Source organism: Cnephaeus nilssonii, assembly GCF_951640355.1.
Source record: "Cnephaeus nilssonii genome assembly, chromosome: 21".
NCBI classification, from domain to species: domain Eukaryota; kingdom Metazoa; phylum Chordata; class Mammalia; order Chiroptera; family Vespertilionidae; genus Cnephaeus; species Cnephaeus nilssonii.
In genome coordinates, this window is record NC_137092.1 from 3,464,204 (window position 1) to 3,482,865 (window position 18,662).

The window sequence follows — 18,662 nt, forward strand, 5'->3', positions numbered from 1 at the left end:
GACTGGAAGTGGGCTGGGCTACCAGCCAGGCTGTGCGCACATGGAGACAGCATGGCAGGGAGGCTCTGCAAGCAGCTGGCACCCGTGTTTGCCAGGAGTTCCACAGAAGGAAAACCATTCAAGAAGCAACTGAAGTACTTACAACGGTTCCCACTGCGCCCCAAAGCTTTGTAGAGCAAAGAGAGAGGCTGAACACTCTACTAAGAGGTTGTAAAAATTGCTATGTGGGCAAAACTCAAAGCAGAGACTAGATTTCACAACTCCCTAGTCAGCATTAGAGCCAAAGCCGGGGGAGGGGGGAGCGGGGGGTGATGCAAAGGGAAGGAGGACAGTTGTGTCCTCATCTGTGCGACACAGGGACACCCTCAGACAGTGGTCTCTCCCGCCATTGTTCCCATGACAACTGGACTCCGTGAAAAGTGATCTTTCAATTCCACCCCCAGCTCACCGGCGCCTTTTCAACACTGAACTCCCAATGTAAGAATATAAACAAAGAGCTAATCAGTCTAAAAAATAGATTGTTAGGCAGTAACACTTGGATAATAACTTTAAAGTGTTTCAATGTAGTGTTTCTATGTAGTCATTAAGAAACTATTTGAATAATCATATAGGCCTGGCCAGGTAGCTCAGCTGGTTAGAGCATCACCCCGATAGGCCAAGGTTGCCGGTTTGATCCCTGCTCAGGGCACATACAAGAATCAACCAATGAATGCACACATAATTGGATAAACAAGCCAAAGTTACTCTCTCTCTCCTCCTCCTCCCTCTCTAAAATAAATAAAAAAAGGAAAAAGAACAGTCATATAGGGTTAATTACATTGAAACTACTAGAATGTAGGTGTTGAGCAGAAATATACATCCAAATAATATATTCTAATTCCAAATAATATATTCTAATTCTATCACATTACTTTTCTGAGCGTTAAAATTTTAAATTAAAATAAGTACAAGATATGGTATATCAAAAAATTTTTAGACCAAACAACAGAACTTTTTCTGATAGTATTTAATAACTAGAAAATTCAAGAAACTTCTGTTGTTTCTACTGGATAATATTTTATGTTATGAAATTTCACTTTTGGCCACCAAAACTGGTAAGTATTTTAGTTTTTACATAAAGCACAATTGATGTCAATGTTTGGAAAATTCCATTAAGAAATGAGCATGAAAGCATCAATAATAAATCAGAGAAGCAGTGTGCCATTTTCACAGGGAGGAGGAGGAGACTTTTAAACGTGATGGTGCTCATGAGAAAAGCCATCCCGGGTCCAGATGTTACGGCACATGCCAACGGCTTTACCAAGCGCCAGAGACAGGGCACAGTGTGAGCAATGAAAACGGAGCTCCACGTACGACAAAATGAGTAATTCCTTTGTAGTTTCCCCTTTTACGTCATTGCATCACCGATCTCTTCTAATTTCAGTAGAGAGTGTTATTAGAGACACTTAGTCAGGTCAGACATACCTGGGTCAGAGTAGATCTTGATTTAGTCACTTTCTACTGATAAAACCTTGATGCAAACACGAATTCTCCAGGCTTCAGCTTTCCTGGCTTAGACATGTGGATGATAATAACACCCTCATCACAGGGTGGTTGGGTTGATTAAAGGAAATACTCCATGTACACCATCTGTACAACACCTGGCAATCAAAACCATGGTATTGCAAATCATTCCACCTCTCATTACTGAGCTACCGGAGAGGAGGACTCGCGGTTCAGGTAACTGTGTGTGAAACACTTAGAAAGAAGCCCTGGGAACATGAGCCAATGTTATCCAAGTCCTCTATTCCTGCCATTTCAAACTGTAAATCACTACTTTCCTGACCTTTTCTCCGACACCACCAACGGAACCTATGGATCCTGGAGGTCCTTGGGGTCCCTGCAGGAGAGGAAAAGGAACACAGTTATCCTCCTTATAATGACATAATAAATCATAAGTACCGGTATATATCTGGTTCTTCTTAAAGAGAGGAATGTGTGCAAGGATTTCCCAAGTCATTGGAAGAATGGGACAAAATCATGCCCTTTACTGCGTTGTTGAATTCACTGAAGAGCAAATAATTTAATTAAATGGATTTTTAAATGCACCAGAATTTTCAAGTTAAGACTCGAGACTTTCCAACGCTAGTCTTGCCAGTTGGTACACAAAACGTAAATTCATCCTTCCTATCAGCAAAAATGTCCTATTTAGAGGATGATTTTTGTGAATTTGTGTAGTAGATCAAAATACGACTCTGGTGAGGAATTAGTTGATCCATGCCAAAAACAAGGTCAACCATCGCTCAACCTCAAAATTACTTCCGGACAAGGAGAACCTAAAAGCTTTTTTGGTACATCTACTCCTGGTACATTCTGGCCAGGATTAAAAGCAGACATAAGAGCAGTAAAGACAGGAACAGATGACTCGTTCTTGGTGAAAAGGTGAGGTCAGAAGGTGTGATCACCTCAAAGCCTATACATTTGTTGTTGATAACAAGATAAATATGACATTACCTTTCAAAATCCTAGAATATTGGAACAGTGAGTTAATTATGAAGCTCTGGGGAGATTGTTTATACAATTGAGATAAACATTTTACATGGTGAGAGGTGCATGATATATAGGCACACGTTACTCAAACGTATTTTATAGAGTGAAAATACAAATGCAAACTTTTAGATAAAAGTCACCGGTGACAGATGCATACGTAAAGGCGGTTTGAAGTAGAGTCCTGGGCTCAGGCAATCAAAGCTAACCATCTCCTCAAGCCATTGTAAGCAATAAAGGTTAAACTTTGAGACAATTCAGTAACATTGAACAGTTATCATGTATGCAAGGCCCAGTCTTAGTATGTTGAACTGAACAAATGTGGTTATTCTAATAAAGGTAATATTTCTAACTCACCAATAAGTATTTAATGTGCACGTTGCACCTGTTTTATATTTATGGTGATTAGTTCCCTAAAAAGCCTGTTTCTTTTCTTGTAAAATGACCTGGAGTAAATAGGGGATCCTTGAACTCTGCACTTAAACATTCAATAACAGAGTGATTATCTCCCTTGTACTGCAGACACGTTGGTCATTAAATGATAACAACACCCATACAACTTCCAAATAATTAACATCTCTTTCACAGTTCTTACATCAGCTCCGTTGGGACCTTGGGGACCTCTTGGGCCTGGAGGACCAGGTGGACCCTGTAAGAAACGGACATTGAGGTTTGTGAGGGCCACACTGAAATGCACTTAGAAAACGTAAAGGTCTCAGCCTGCAAAATCAGTCCGTGGGGCACCTCCGGCTTATAAGACGTTCTTGATGGACACAACGCCACGTTAGCAAATGCTTCTTTATACAGAGCTATGGGGAAATTAAAGCTGCAGGGAACACATTTAAAAAAGGCGCCTGGCCAGTGTGGCTCAGTGGATGGAGCATTGTCCCATGCACCACAAGGTCACAGGTTCAATTACCAGTCAGGGCACATGCACAAGTTTTGATCTCGATTCCCAGGAGGGGGGCATGCAGGAGGCAGCCGATCAATGTTTCTCTCTCATCGATGTTTCTATCTCTCTTTCCCTCCCCGTTCCTCTCTCTCTAAAAGTCAATAAAGACATATTTTAAAAAAATTAAAAAGTCTATTGCTACTATCTGGTATAATTAATTCATAATACAACTAGAAATAGTTTATGCCAGAATGCTAGTGTGGAAAAGGAACAAAGTTGGAACAAGAAATGGCGCTTGAGTAGCTTTCGAATTCTCAATTCTATAGAGTATTTTAAAATTTGTATACGTGTTCCATGGTTAGAACTGAAATACGATTAACTGCCTCATTGTCTTCCCAAAACGATGGTTCTCTCTCCTTGTTATGCATTAAAATGAACTTGGCCGCTTTTAATAAAGTATGGATGGCCAGAATCCGTAACCTCACACTTGTGATTAGTCTGGAGTGAATACCAGGGCATTGGTATTTTTTTTTAAAGGTCACAGTTTATTTTAATATCATGGTTGAAAAGCTTGTCTACTCCCAGCGTTACCGTAGGTCAGGGAGAAGGCATTAATATTCAGGGAACCTAGCAGGCACATCCAGAGGATGCTCGCTGGGCGCCCGATGCTGCTTGGAGTCTTAATCAGTTACTGAATCAGCACCTTTATGTCCCCTGTTTTTAAGTTTATTGTGATGACAAAAAATCATTTCTTATTTGAAGAAAATAAAATCTACCGTTCAAGTGTAAAATTATCAAACATGTATTCATTATATTTCATTATTAATGTCAATGATCTTACCTAATTGTTTCCTTACCCAATACAGTGCTTACTAAACAAACGTATGTGTTTCACATTTTCAGTTGAACCATGAGAGCAGAAAGCCAGAATTAATCAATGGAAATTATGCCATCGTGTTCTAATTAATTGAGAATTCCTTATTAAATGAAGACTTTAAAAATACAATTAATTTTAATACTGTGCTAACATTTGCTAATTATTCAAATCCTGGGAGACCACCATCTATTCTTTATTTACGCCACATGGAAGCTCAGAGCTCAATACTCATAAATAACTGAAGTGTGGCAGTTTATCTACACCTGGGGAATATACACACAGAGAAATGAAAAATATATCAACCAGTGAGAGCCCAGGTGTGTTCACCATTACCCCAAAGCGAGAAAGAAAAAACAGAGGTTCAACATGATGAGCGGAGAGAGACGCAATGGTCACAGTCGCAGGTTGGGTAGAGGAAAGAGAAAGCAGCCATTTGAAAAGCCATAGCCTTTGTTCACATTAATAAACCTTCAGGACATATTAGTAACATGGAAACCCATCAGATCTATCCGGTACTTAAAAATCCAAACGTACCATGGGGCCGACATCTCCATTTTCACCTTTTTCACCAGGTGGGCCGGGCAGGCCCTAGGAAAATGGAACAGAAAAACCATAAACGTCACTCATTTACTGAAAAAGAAACACCTGGCCCATTTCTGACATACAACCAAAAATTAAATATAAAGTTCAGTTAGAACTTTAACACGAAAATTAAGATTCAGAAACTATCATCTCAAAATACTTATCATATAAGAATTGACTACACGTGGTAAGATCTTATATCTACACTTACACATAACACGTAGGCTTTGTATAATATCACATTGTTTGAGTTTAGTTACCGGAACTCTCAGAGCAGGTTGCACTGTGATGTCACCTGGCTATGTCCTCATGGGAAGTTACTGTATTACCTTGAACTTTCTCCCTAGTTCCCCCATGCAGAATTGTTTATTTTTCCTCTTTCGCGTCACAACACGTTGTACACACTCGGATTGTATACAGCACTTAAAAACACAAATTTGCCACTTGCTCGTGTACTTACAATCATGAGCTCTTAGGTGTCAGTTTTAAAAGTGGTAATAGTTTCCAATCTAGTATAATTATGGAGTGTTTTCATTTTTAATGTTATTTGTATATATCTTATACACTCTATACATATTTTATTTTTAAAGCTGATACAATAGCATCACAGGTGTAATCTACTTAAGAAATAAAAAGACACATGATGCAAAGCTTTAAACTCACGCTGGTACTTTAGGAAAGTATTTACATGGCACTGCACTACAGTAGCAGCAAATTACTAGACCACGACCCACAGTAATAACTGCCTTCTACGCATTACTCCCTAAACGTGCACATGCGGAGTAGCTGAAACACGGGCTTCCAACAGTCAGGCTGACCCTCCATGCACAGGTGAGGGTCTTTGATGTTTTTATTCTACTTTACTTATCCTGTTCCTTTTCATTTTTTATGCTGGGAATACCCCATTATGTGGTTTTGATGATCTACTGCTCCCATGTGTCTCAGTTTGGAGAGAGGGCGCTGTACCAAGTATATATATAAACTTTTAAAACACTGGGTATACGTTCATTTTTATGAGGAAAACTTAAGTGCTGATTTATACTGGACAACATAACCAGGAATTCATTTCTTTTTTTATCGCATGTCAGATAGATGTCTAGGGAAGTAGCCTGCTACATGTAATTCCCACACAGTCACCATCATCTAATGTCGGTTTCAGAATTGCCAGAGAAGCTCCCGGGAGGAAATAGCCAGGTAGAGTTGCAGATCTGAGTCCGCCTGAAAATTACCTGGGAGAGATTGCTAACACTTTAGACTCCAAGATCCACACTAGCAGAGATGCTAATTCATCAATGGAGCTCACAAACGTAAATTCTTACACATGCGAGTAGACATGAACACAGATGAAATAAATATTTCATTATTAAGTCGGTTGTTTTTTTAAAGTAATATGCATTGCAACTTAGGCATAATTCAGTTCTTACCAACACCATGTACATTCCCTATATGTTATCCAGGTTTCCACCTCCTTTCCGAGAGAGTGCATCTACTTTGGGGTCCCCAAATTAAATGAGATATAAATGCTAGTGGATCGTTTTATTTTCAGAACAAGCCCAGCTCTGCATTGCATCATTTCTTTATGCGTATGGTCATCCCTAAAATTTACTCAATAGGAACCTTCCAATAGAAAAAAAATTGAAAAATTTCTTTCTTTCTGATAAAGTCTGATTATAGTTTGAGTTTATTAAGACGAATGTTCTTGTTATTAAAACTAATTGAGACATAACGGGTCAGGTTCTCTTGTTGCAGAGCTCAACCTCCCAAATGACACCATTGAATGGGTTTCTGCGCGTTCTAAGCTTTTCCTGGGAGTAATTTACACAGGAAGAGACTCTGTTTTAAGGTCTGTCAATTTCAAATCATTTGCCACTAAAGTGATGAAATGAAAAAGTCAATTTAGGCCAAAAACGTTCATTCTATGTCTCCTTCATTTGCAGACAAAGAGTAAACTTCAAACTGAAAAATCAAGTCATTTAACCAGAGCATTATATCATTATTATTTAGGTCTATTATAATTGGTAATATCTATGCTGCCATGAAGACTCTATTAAAGGACGTAGGTCAATTATGAAAATGTTAATCATATTAACATCTTTTCAGATTCCCGATTTAAAGAGGTAGCCATGGCAAAATATAATTAATTTCTTAGTGTATTGATTTCTTGAGTCGCCTTATCAAAGAGCACATTTATTAAGTTGTGGAAATGAAGGTAATTTTTTATTTAATATGTTATAAATATACGCTACAAGGCATCTTCTTTAATCATGAGAACTAAATTCCTGAATTACACGCTTATGAATTCAGAGCGATCTCTTAAATGAGAAAGCAGAGAGGGAATGGTAGCCATTGGCCATCTAATTTTTAATGTCTTGTTGTTTTCAACTATGTGAGTTTTTCACACGTTGATGTGCAGTACTCATGACTGCTTATTTATTATTGTCTAATAAGTGTAAAATACTTAAACAGTAATATGAAAATAAAATCTTTGCATTTTCCAAGTTTAAAAGGATTTATCTTGGCATTAAAATAAAAGTGGAAAATGATGATATCATGTTCACTGGTAGACATTCAATGAGTTTTATAACAATGATAATTATGATAATTAATTGTATAGTTTACGATGTAATTTGTATAATTATATACGTAAGCTATTTAATATTGAAAACCAATACTCTGGGACTTTACTTGTGAAAATAAAAAAAATGAAATTTATATAAATTACACTTCTACTTACTTTTCTATAGCCTCACAAATGTTTAAGTGCAGTGATAGATGATTTAATTTGAACATTTCTAAAATTTCTAATGTGGCATAACTAACATCAAAATGGTACTTGAGTGTTACTTAAAACAACATTTTGTAATCTTCTAGAGCAGCGGTCACCAACTGGTGGTCCATGGGCCATTGGTGGTCCATGAGTTACGAAAGGTTGGCAACCGCTGTTCTAGAGCATCACTAGGCAGGTGTAGAATAAGCAAGTGGAAAAGGAGAGCTCGCTGTTACGTTTGAAGCCGTGAGCGCCCGGAGGAGGCGGTAACCAACAGGACAGACGTCAGTCCGCAAGCTTTCCCTAGGGGTCCTGCTGAAGCACCGTCTGAAAACTCCTCACCCGCAATGTTTACAGAAACACATTTCCTCTCCTGAACGTGCTCTATAAGACGCACATCACAACTTTAAATGTGATTTTTAAATGATCCATTCACTGTTGTTTTGCTTATGTTACCCATTACTCTAACATTTGCTGTTGGTATTTTCTGTTGGTGGTTGTGATTGGCAGTTGCTATTGCTCAGAATGCTTTTAATTTTGCTAGCCATCTGAAATACCAATTTTCCTGCTATGACATGTACGAAAACAAAACAAAATGAAAAAACCCTTCTAACAATTTCCTGCTGACTATCAGACTTAAACAAGATTCATTTTTCAAACACAAGAATAAGGAAAGCAGATGGAATATCTAAGATGGGCTAAACAAATACCAAAAACAGAAACTGGGGCTGATACAGCTCCAGAAAAAGGAATATTAATAGGTAAAAAGAAGTGGAAGTTCAGATACACATAGAAGAAAAACAGCCCTTAGGGTTAGCCATGTACCAACGTTCTGCTTTGTTTTACATCCTGCAGAAAACCTGGTGTGAAGTAGGTGGAATGAGAGAGGACACAGGCAGAGAGCAACGTACCTGAAGACCGATGGGACCAGGGGGTCCCGGGAAACCTCTTGCTCCCTCATCCCCTTTCTGTCCAAACATCCCCTGCTGACCTCTGGGCCCTGGCTCCCCGTCACCTCCCTGGCGGAGAACAAGGAACATGATCACAAAGTGGGAAGACCGTGATGGGATACAAGTCATCATAAAAGTATAAGCGCTTCTAGTTGATTCCAAACTGGTCTAGACAGGCGTGAACGAGTAGCAAGTGGATTAAACTTCCATTCTCTGCTGCAAATATCCCATTGTTTGTTTTGTTCATATTCTTTGTTTCTGGGGTATGGCTGATTTTAATTTGCTTGTGTATGCCAAGTTAAGTAAACGCTTTGTAATAAGGTAAAAATAACGCTCAGCATTGACTACAATGTACTTCCCAACTGGTTAGGGACTCCTCTGAGATGAAGTCACAATGGCTTTTGTTTATAAAGATCAGCTAGGTTAGCTGTTAGATCTTTTACATTTCAGTCCATATTAAGCATATGAACAATATCAAATAGTCTGGTTATGCAGCAGTTCATGAATTTAATCAGGGACTGTAAGGATTTAGTTGGCTGGGCAAGGGGGGATACTTACAGCAATTCCAGGGGCGCCGACGGGACCCTGAAGACCTGGGGGGCCAGGAGGACCCTAGGGGGAGAGAAGAATCAGGAATTCTGACACTGAGGCCAGATGGGTCTCAGAAGTACAGGGCGGGGCGTTCTCTACACTTGGTGATAAAAAGAAGTCTTTTCAATGTAGCGCAGTCAACCATTACTGACTTTAGTCCTTGAGACTCCAGGTGTGTAGCTGCAATCCATTCTACATCAGCAGGTATGAAAGCCACTCACATCTGTGATGTTGCAGATATTTAGAAGTGGGTTTCTGTGCTAACATAAATAGCGGGGAAGTTTCACGTCTGAAAGTTTTCAGAATACCCGGTCTCTTGAATGAGGGCTGTATGAGTCAGAAGGAGCACATGAAAAGTTCACCTGGTGCTGTCATTCTAAGTGAATACTAGGAGGTGGGGGGGCCGCTACATGGGAAGGGAGTGGTGTATGGAAGTCAGACTTTTCTCCTTATGGAAACACGTGGGACTGAGCGTTGTTCAGTAAGTATCTCAGCACTCCTTATTGTGAGCAATAGACTTGAGTAGGCTTGTTAGTCTTGCATGCATACATGTTTCCTGCTACCTTACTTCTTATATGTAAATACTGATAAGGCCTTATAAACCATCCAGGCATGAGAGCGTCATGGGATTAGAAAGCTCCTTAGCACAGCCGCTGGGAGCTGGGCAAAGTGCTTAAAGCAAAGTTCCTGGCAACCCGAAACCCTTTCAGGTGTGAATGAGGTCAAATTCTTTTCATCACAAGGAAGACTTTACTTGTTTCTAACCCTCATGAAAACCTGAGCTAACGATGGCAGGTGAAATTGCTGGCGGGGATCATTGCATAGATCTGAAAATACACCGAGGATGAGGCTGGCTATGGGCTTGTGATCTATGGCCTTTAGTAAGTTGAGGTATGTTCCCTCTATTCCCACTTTGCTGAGACTTTGTATCATAAACGGGTGCTGGATTTTATCAAATGTCGTGTGTGTGTCTACTGATATGACCATGTGGTTTTTATCCCTCATTTTGTGTGGTGTATCGCGCTTATTGTTTTACAGATATTGCACCAACCTTGCATGCCCAGAATAAGTCCCACTTGGTCATGGCGTATGCTCTTTTTAATGTATGGCTGGATTTGGCTTGCTAATATTTTGTTTGAGGGTTTAGGCATCTATGTTCATCAGGGATACTGGCCTATAATTTTCTTTTTGTCGTGTCTTTATCTGGCTTTGGAATTAGGATAACGCTGGCCTCGTAAAGTGAGCTTGGGAGTCTTCCCTCCTCTTGATTTTTTGGAATACTTTGAGAAGGATAGTGGAAAGGGGTTTTATTAGAATTGACTGAATTCAAAGTAATATTGGATATAAACTGTAATTGAAAAATAAAATTTAAATAAAAAATGGAATAGATTGAATCCCAAATGCTATAGTGTTGATAGGATTATCTTCTGATATGTAAATAAGCAGCACTGATTCTCTATCATGGTTATAGCAGAAGAAGTTAAGTGAATAATGCCCCCTTACCACAAAGCAGGAAACTCACATTTTCTCCTTTGTCACCCTTGCTGCCTTTTTGTCCGGGTTCGCCGATTTCACCCTGTATCGGAAAATTCGAGGTAAAGTTTATCTGTAGTATGCCATACCAATGCATCATCACCACCATCATCTCCCTATTAAGTCTGACGTTTACGTAATTGCAGGCTAGCCCTTCATGTCCCTGTTTAAATTGTAAAAGGCAGGTTCCCTCTGCTTCTCACTTTCTGGTATTGACTAAAACAGACTAAAGTCAACTCAACCTGGAGGAATATTGCAACAGGACTTTTAATTTGTAAAATGCATTTTGTCTGAAAAATTACCATGATTGTCTGATAATAGAAGTACATTGATTTATTAAAAAATGTATAATTAAGCGGTAATGAAAAAAGTATTTTTCTCCTACTTTCCAAAATGCTAAAATGTTGCACATTATCATAGTATTGGTTCACCAGTGTTGCTATAGTGCCTCACAATAACGTGAGACAATATATAAACTCAGACACAACATCACAGCTATACGTCCAGAATGAAGAGCTCAGAAGCTTTTACGTTAGGAAGAGAGAGGTGCCGGATTACCAAACACGTTTGCAGCCCATACCCAAGTCCTTACTCTGCAATACCCAAGACGCAAGGGCTGGGTATACACAAGTAATTGATTACGTTAATTTCACATTCATTCCAGAAGCACATGTATTTACACACAAATAAGCAATGTGGGCGCCTGCTATTTTTTCCTCCTTCTCTTTGTTCTTGTACCTGTTCCCTGTCCTTGTTTCTATCCCACATTTCATGGGAAGCTTACTAATCCCCAATCTCGGAAATAAATCTTCGGAGCCCATGCGAGATGCATGAAACTTTAGGGAAGATCCCTTCGGATTTGGGGTCTAATCTTAGGTTAGCGCGTAGGGCTCCTGAGGAAAAGTCACTTTCACAGGATACACGAACGAAGAAAGGGCACCAACCTTGTCTCCGTCTTCCCCGGGGGAGCCAGCGGGCCCAGCCGGCCCCGGGAGCCCCACGGGGCCCTGCACTCCGTCCCTGCCGGCGGGGCCTTGGGGACCCTTCTCGCCCTGTAAGTGAGAAGCCAGCAGACCGTCACTTTGTTGTAAGAAACCGACACGTTCGTTAGTTGCTGCAACTTTAAGGAGCAGAGCTAACAGTCACACTCCAGCTTCCATATTTGCAAAGAAATTGCCTAATGTTCTCAAGAAAAACCCATTTTGTCAAGGAGGACACCGAACACCAGCCCCACCCCCTTCCTTCCCAGCCCGGAATGCTCCCCTCGGTAACGAGGTACGGATCGCGGGCGACGGTCCACAGGTCTGATCGATTCGTCTTAGGTTTTTATTTCAAACACACATTTTCTAATCAAGTTTCGCATATCCGTAAATCGGATGCTTGATGTTTGCAAAAACTCACTGAGCCTTTCTTCTTGGGCGGTGATGCCAGACACTGCTGTTAGGGCTCAAAATCCATGAAAACGCATTTGCTCACTGCCCACCTTGGCAACAGCTTTGTGACCTTCCTTATATTAATAAATGTTGCATGCATATTCTACGAAGTGATTTAGAACTACAGTTTCATCTGATCCCCACAAAATATTGTGGCCATCTTCTTTTCTGTCCAAGGGGGCATGGCCTCATTTTAACATTCCACATGTTTCTGAAAGGCAATCGTTTACAGAAAACAATCATTTTAATTTGGAAGCCTTTGAGTAACATCAGAAACATGAGAGAAAATGCTTGGACAATGAACTCAACTAGATTAATCTAAAACTAAGTTTTCGTGACCAAAAAAAGTATTTTTAAAATTATAGGCTTAAACTAGATTACATATTTTAAGACTGACATGTATACAAAAGTATTAAACTCATGTTTTTGCGTATGATGTCTGATTTTCATCTACAGTTACTGAATGAGTTTGTGTTTTCATCTTGGAGGATGAGAGAAAGCTTTTATTTTTTAGAAAATTAGTTTGGTTCCATCAAAAGCAGAAACAAAAAGAGGGAAGAGATCTTGACACAGTAACATAAACCTAGTGAACAAAATATAGCTTATGATCATAAAAATTTAAAAATCCAATAATGTAAGATGAAGTAACTGGTCAGATGTTTCCCATCTCATTCACTGTAGACCTCAAATCAAATCGCATGAGAAGAGCCGCCACTTTCTATTAGTTTCACTTGCATGAAAATGATTGGAAATAAAGTTGTACTGCCCCAGCTGGTGTGGCTCAGTGGATAGAGCGTCAGCCTGCAAACTTAAGGGTTCCAGGTTCAGTTCTGGTCAAGGGCACATGCCCGGGTTGAGGGCTCGATCCCCAGTTTCTCTCTCTCCCTTTCTCTTTAAAATCAATAAAAATATGTATTTTAAAAAATAAAAGTTGTATTACAAGAAGAGAGAAAAGTGCACACCTTTCTAAAATATAGCGGCAAGATCTAGTTTTAATAAAAACTCCAGTTTTATTTTTTTCTTAAAGGAGCCAAATCAGAAACCTTTTACATTAATAATATCCAATTCCCTCACAGAATCAGGGTTTCACAAAGTGTGGAAAAATATCAGCTCATTTCATTGAATTTGAAATATTCTCTCTTATAAAAATAAAGAAGTGTGTTTCTATGCCAGGCACATATGCAGTGAGAATGCAGTGGCGTGTGAAGAGCTAATATCCTTGAATAAGAAGTAATAACTTTTGCAGGGCGGCAGGGTAATATGTTTTTCTCCTTGAAATTACTTACAGGAGCACCTTTCTCGCCGGCCGGCCCGGGGGGACCCTGGGGTCCTGGACGCCCTGGCAATCCGATGGGGCCCGCGGTGCCTGCCGACCCCCGCTCCCCGGGGGAGCCCTGGACACGGGAGAAAAGACACGGTTACTAGTGATGGGGAAGGTGATGCAGGCTTAGGAATCAGGTGGCTAGCAGTGGGGTCTGACAGTCCACAGGGCAAAGGTCACTTTTAGACAGTTACAAAATCCCAAACAAGAACAGCTGTGCTCACCAGTTCAAAGGTAAGTTCTAGTCCAATACTAGAGTTAGGAAATACTATTGATAAAATAATTTCAAAGGCATATATACTTAATTTTTTGAAGATGTTATATACTTTTTCATTTAAATGTAAAATTATTATACAATTAGAGATATGCATTAGTCTTTTTATAAAGTCTGTGAACATGATGGCTTTAAAAAGTATAGGATCTAAATGTCCTCATGTGTAGTCAATAGAAATTCCCCAGATTTGCAGGAGAAAAAACTTCAGTTGAATGTGTATTTTCCTGAAATGATGTGGTATAAAAATTAAGACAAATATATATTTCCTTAATTGGATACTTGATGACCGGCAAGTACACGAAAATAACTCATGGCTTTTACTTAAGAAAAGAATGCATTTTAGTTTTATAGTGAAGTATGTTTAATATTTAAAATCAATCAAATATTTTCATGTACATGAGAGAGAGAAAGAATGCCGATTTGAATCAATCACAATGCCCATAGTTGGTAGGTATTACGTAATATTTTTACGGTACAAAGCTGAGCTAGTTTAATGACTCGCTTGGAGTATTAATAAGATTAAATTTCAGATTGCCATCTTGCCTGTGAAACCTGCATTAAAATTAACAATGAAAACATATTACTTTTCTATAGTTAAAACACTGCTCATGATAATGTCACAGCTCATTAATTTCAAAACAACGGATGAAAACTTTTTCCATGTGTATTTGCTCCCAAAAGTACAGCTGCAATTTCCTTTTCTGTCAGTTATTTCAAACATTCTGTAAGTCTAGATATTTTTAATAACAGCATGCTCTTCAATGATTTCATTATATACATCTATAAATGAAAAGGGAAAAATCTCTAATGATACGTGGCGATTAAGCAAATCATATTAAAAACTTGCAAGTCTCATTAAAATATCCCAGGCTGACTTTGAACAGAATAAACCTATCAATCTTCTGGTTGCAGCTGAATCACTAAAGAGGTCCTATTTTTTAAAAAAATGAACATTTAAGCCCAATAATAAAAAGAGAACCCATTTACACATTCCACAAAACACTGTGAGAATCTGAGTCTTGTGCCTGGGAATACAAGATGTATTATGGTGGGTATTAGCCCTTGAACAAACACATTGCAATGCATTTTTCCCCATAAAGTGTAGACATTTATAGTGACGGGAATTACTGCGTTTCTCTATAACTGGCTATAGTAAAAACGGAGGGCTTGATAATTGTCAGATAAATAACTGCATCTAAAACGAACATGTTTGGGTTTAAACGTAGCTTAAATGGATAATGATAACCTCCACAAGGGTAGAATTTTTGCGGATTTTCTCCTCCTCACCCATCTCCAGCAATTCGAGTAATTGCTGGCACACAGTAGGCCCTCAGTAGTGTGTCCACTGTGTGTATGGCCTTTTCCTTCCCAGCACTGGAACCACTAGCCTCCTCCCATCGTGAGCAAGCCATTCGCTTCTCTCTGATTTCCTCTTCTCGCAGATTACAAATAGTTTAGACCAGTGAAGCCAAACATTCTGATAACACGTCAAGCAATGCCACAAGTTAGAGCAACATTCTGAATGATTAACTCCAAGTCCTGTACTATCTCAGCCTCTGCCATTGATCTGCACCTCTATCTCAACCCTTCGCTCCTTCCTACTTGGATGTGACAATATCCTGAGATCTACCCAGGTCCCCCTACAGAAAACCTGCTTTAGCTTTAAAACTATCGCACGTGGCCCAATTCGTCTGTAGGTGTAATCCTTCTAAGAACTCGGGCTTCCTTGTTTGAGGAGTGGAAGGCACTGAAAATAAGGTCCTCTGGAATGGAATGTAGGGGAGAAAAACAGAATGAATAGGAACTGGATAGGAAGGTTTATTAACTCCTCAGGAAAAGTGCAGGAGAAGAAATATTAGCACATGGCGAGGAGACGCGAGGCCGCAGGCTCGGGTGGTCCTGAAACAGGAAAACAGGAGCCGCGGGAAGGGGGAGGGGGAGGGGAGGGGGATGGACTGTGTGATTGTGCAGCGGGCCATCCAGCCCCCGCAGCTCTGCCCCTCATACCCTCTCCCCACATGGCCTCCTGCTTCTCCCAGGAACAAAGCAAATGTGGTTGTAAAACTCCAGGGCTTGTACACACACACTACTCCATTTCTCTGAACCACCTCATTTTCTGAGAAATGACGTTGGTAATAAGGGGGATGCCATATCAGGGAAAAAAGAAAAGAGGTTATTTAGGGGATGCATTTTCCTTGGTGGTGCTTTATGATAACACAGGTGGCAGAGGCCATCTGAGAATTTGCTCGCACAACACATTTGCGTATGTTGTGCGTTTACATAAACATAAAGCACGGCCCAGTTTCTGCTCAGCACGTGGGGTGGGGGAGGGAAGGGCTGCCTGCCCTCCTCACTGGCCGTCCAGCCGATGCTTTCCGCTGGGCGCGCACGCAGATGCCACTTAGCGGGCGAACCTGAGGCAGAAAGCACGCCTGGGCCTGCTGGGCATCTATTACCAGCTCTCGGGTGCAACATGGTGCTTCCAGTGAGCACGCGGAGTTGCCAGACTTCAGAGGCCCCAAGTCACAGCATCCAGTTGGGATCATTTTGTTTGTCGCCCGTGAGAGCATTCAAAAAATGTTTCTCACCGGCCAGCATGGCCCAGGGGCTGAGCACCATGGACCTATGAACCAGGAGGTCAAGGTGCCATTCCCGGTCAGGGCACAGGCCCGGGTTGTGGGCTCCATCCCCAGTGTGGGGTGTGCAGGAGGCAGCCAGTCTATGATTCTCATTATTGATGTTTTTCTCTCTCATTATTGATGTTTTTCTCTCTCTCTCCCTCTCCCTTCCTCTCTGAAATCAATAACAATATATTTTAAGAAAAATGTTTCTCAATACGCATTTACTCCCAGCCGCCAAACTTCAAGAACACGATGACACCCCAGTTCTGCGCTCAGACAACCTACACAGCACTTCCAGCTCTGCTTAGACTCAAAAACTCGCTTTTCATCAAATGATCTTTTATTTATGGCTCCAATGCCAACATCATTCCTTTAGGCAAAAATCATTTTTCTCACCTGTCTTCTTTGGTCTGCCTTTTAATATATCACTTATTTATTATTTGTTATTTTACCTTTTTCCTGCCTGGCTTCCTCTGAAAGCCAGAGCTCTTTGTAGGAAATGCCCATTTAGTGAATCTGTATAATGTCAGTGGGTCTTGTCCAGAATTTTAAAATACTGACTGCGATAAAATATAATAGATAATATGAAAGTATATGACATGTACTGTTTCACATAGTGAGTTGTACTCAAAAAGTTGTAAAGCAAAGAGTTATCTCTCTAGTGCAGGGGTCCTCAAACTTTTAAAACACGGGGCCAGTTCAGTTGGAGGGCCGGACTGTAGTTTAAAAAAAACTATGAACAAATTCCTATGCACACTGCACATATCTTATTTTGAAGTAAAAAAACAAAACGGCAAAAACACCCGCATGTGGCCCGCGGGCCGTAGTTTGAGGACGCCTGCTCTAGTGTGTCTGTTTTGACTCTGATTTCTGTAAGCTGAAGCACAAAGATTCTAATTTTCATAATTTATGAAAATACAGTATATACCTGGTAACTGATCGCGAAATTACAAATATTCTCAAGCTAGGATTCACAAGAGATTTTTCTGGGGGTATTCATATTGAGGGCCCCGCCTACAGCGATCTCCCGTCCTCAAACAGAACCGGTGGTTGATGCAAATCTAGATGTCGCTGTCCCCTGCACACCCCCCAGGGGCCTTCCAGCTAGACCTGGCCGAGGCCAGGAAACCCCCCTGTACAGGATGTCACAGCGACGGGACACAGCCCGCTCTGGGTTTCTGACTGAATGGATTATAAGGAAAGAGAATGGGTGTCCAAGGATTCAACCTGCCCATTTGCTTAAGTAGCTTAATCTCTGATTCATTCAAATTAAGTAACTGTTATAAAGAGCACATGCAGGAATAGTAAAGCCCAGTGAGCTGGAATATGAGCTCCTCTAACTCTCTGCCTTTTGACACAATTGCTCACAGGAGCCGGGAAGAATCAAGAGGACCTGGACAAATGAGACTGAGAGGAGAGAACTGAAGTAGATGTCTCCAGTGAGAGGAGTCTATGCAACGTGCTAGGGTGGATCTTTGTCGTCAAAGGACTATAAACTCAGCCTCCTCATTACCTTCTCTAAGCCTCAGGTCTCTTGCCTTTAAAAAGGGAATGATAGTATCTACCTGGCCAGGTTATAAAAACCATTAAGATAATGATTGTAAAGTTCATAGCATTAATAATTGAAAGAATAAACACTTGCGATATCATTTCATTTTCTATGTCATTTACCCTTCATGTTCTTTATTCACATTCTTTCCCCCAAGAATTCAATTTAGTACCTTTTCCTTCATATGAATAACAGCAAAATCTCCATCCCTCTCCACCCCCGTGCGTCTCAATCCTGCACTTACCATTACTTAGTCAATACCCCGAAGGCGACGTTAAAAAAACAGACTATGGTGATTGGGATCAAATTGTGATAACTCAATCACATAAGGAGTTTGGATTCCGCAGGCAGCGTGGGGCCGTGAGATATATATAAGTAAAGGAAGGGCATAGTTAAGGGTGTGTCTTCGCCTAGAAGCAGTGGGAACCACTGGCTGAAAGGGTAAGAAAGCAGAGACAGGAAATGTTGCTTAGCCACAATTAAGCAAGGAAACAAAGGAAAGAGACCGGACAAAGGCAGTGGTCATAGAAGTTATGAAAGGGGGAAATTAAAGAAACATTTTGAATGTGGAACTGGAGTGACTTCCACATGTGTAAGGAAGTTGAGAAACAATTTGAGGCAACTGCTAGCTTCTGAGATTGGTGAAATGAAAGGAAGCATGAGAAGAGGCCACTGAACTGGGTAGTTGGGCTGTTCTTGTTAACCTTTCAGGGTACAGGTAAGAACCAAGGTGAACTGATGGAAAG

The 18,662-nt window shown here is 40.5% G+C and overlaps 1 protein-coding gene across 2 annotated transcripts in view; it reads right to left on the reverse strand.

The window, feature by feature from the left end:
* Positions 1-18,662, reverse strand: part of COL11A1 (collagen type XI alpha 1 chain) — a 142,650-nt gene that overhangs the window by 22,735 nt on the left and 101,253 nt on the right. For both annotated transcript variants that reach the window (XM_079760721.1, XM_079760722.1), the window contains 8 exons: positions 13,438-13,545; positions 11,663-11,770; positions 10,708-10,761; positions 9,153-9,206; positions 8,556-8,663; positions 4,830-4,883; positions 3,122-3,175; positions 1,826-1,879 (listed from right to left, as the gene is read on the reverse strand). In XM_079760721.1, the coding sequence (XP_079616847.1) occupies positions 1,826-1,879; positions 3,122-3,175; positions 4,830-4,883; positions 8,556-8,663; positions 9,153-9,206; positions 10,708-10,761; positions 11,663-11,770; positions 13,438-13,545 (594 nt within the window). The remainder of the gene's footprint in view (positions 1-1,825; positions 1,880-3,121; positions 3,176-4,829; positions 4,884-8,555; positions 8,664-9,152; positions 9,207-10,707; positions 10,762-11,662; positions 11,771-13,437; positions 13,546-18,662) is intronic.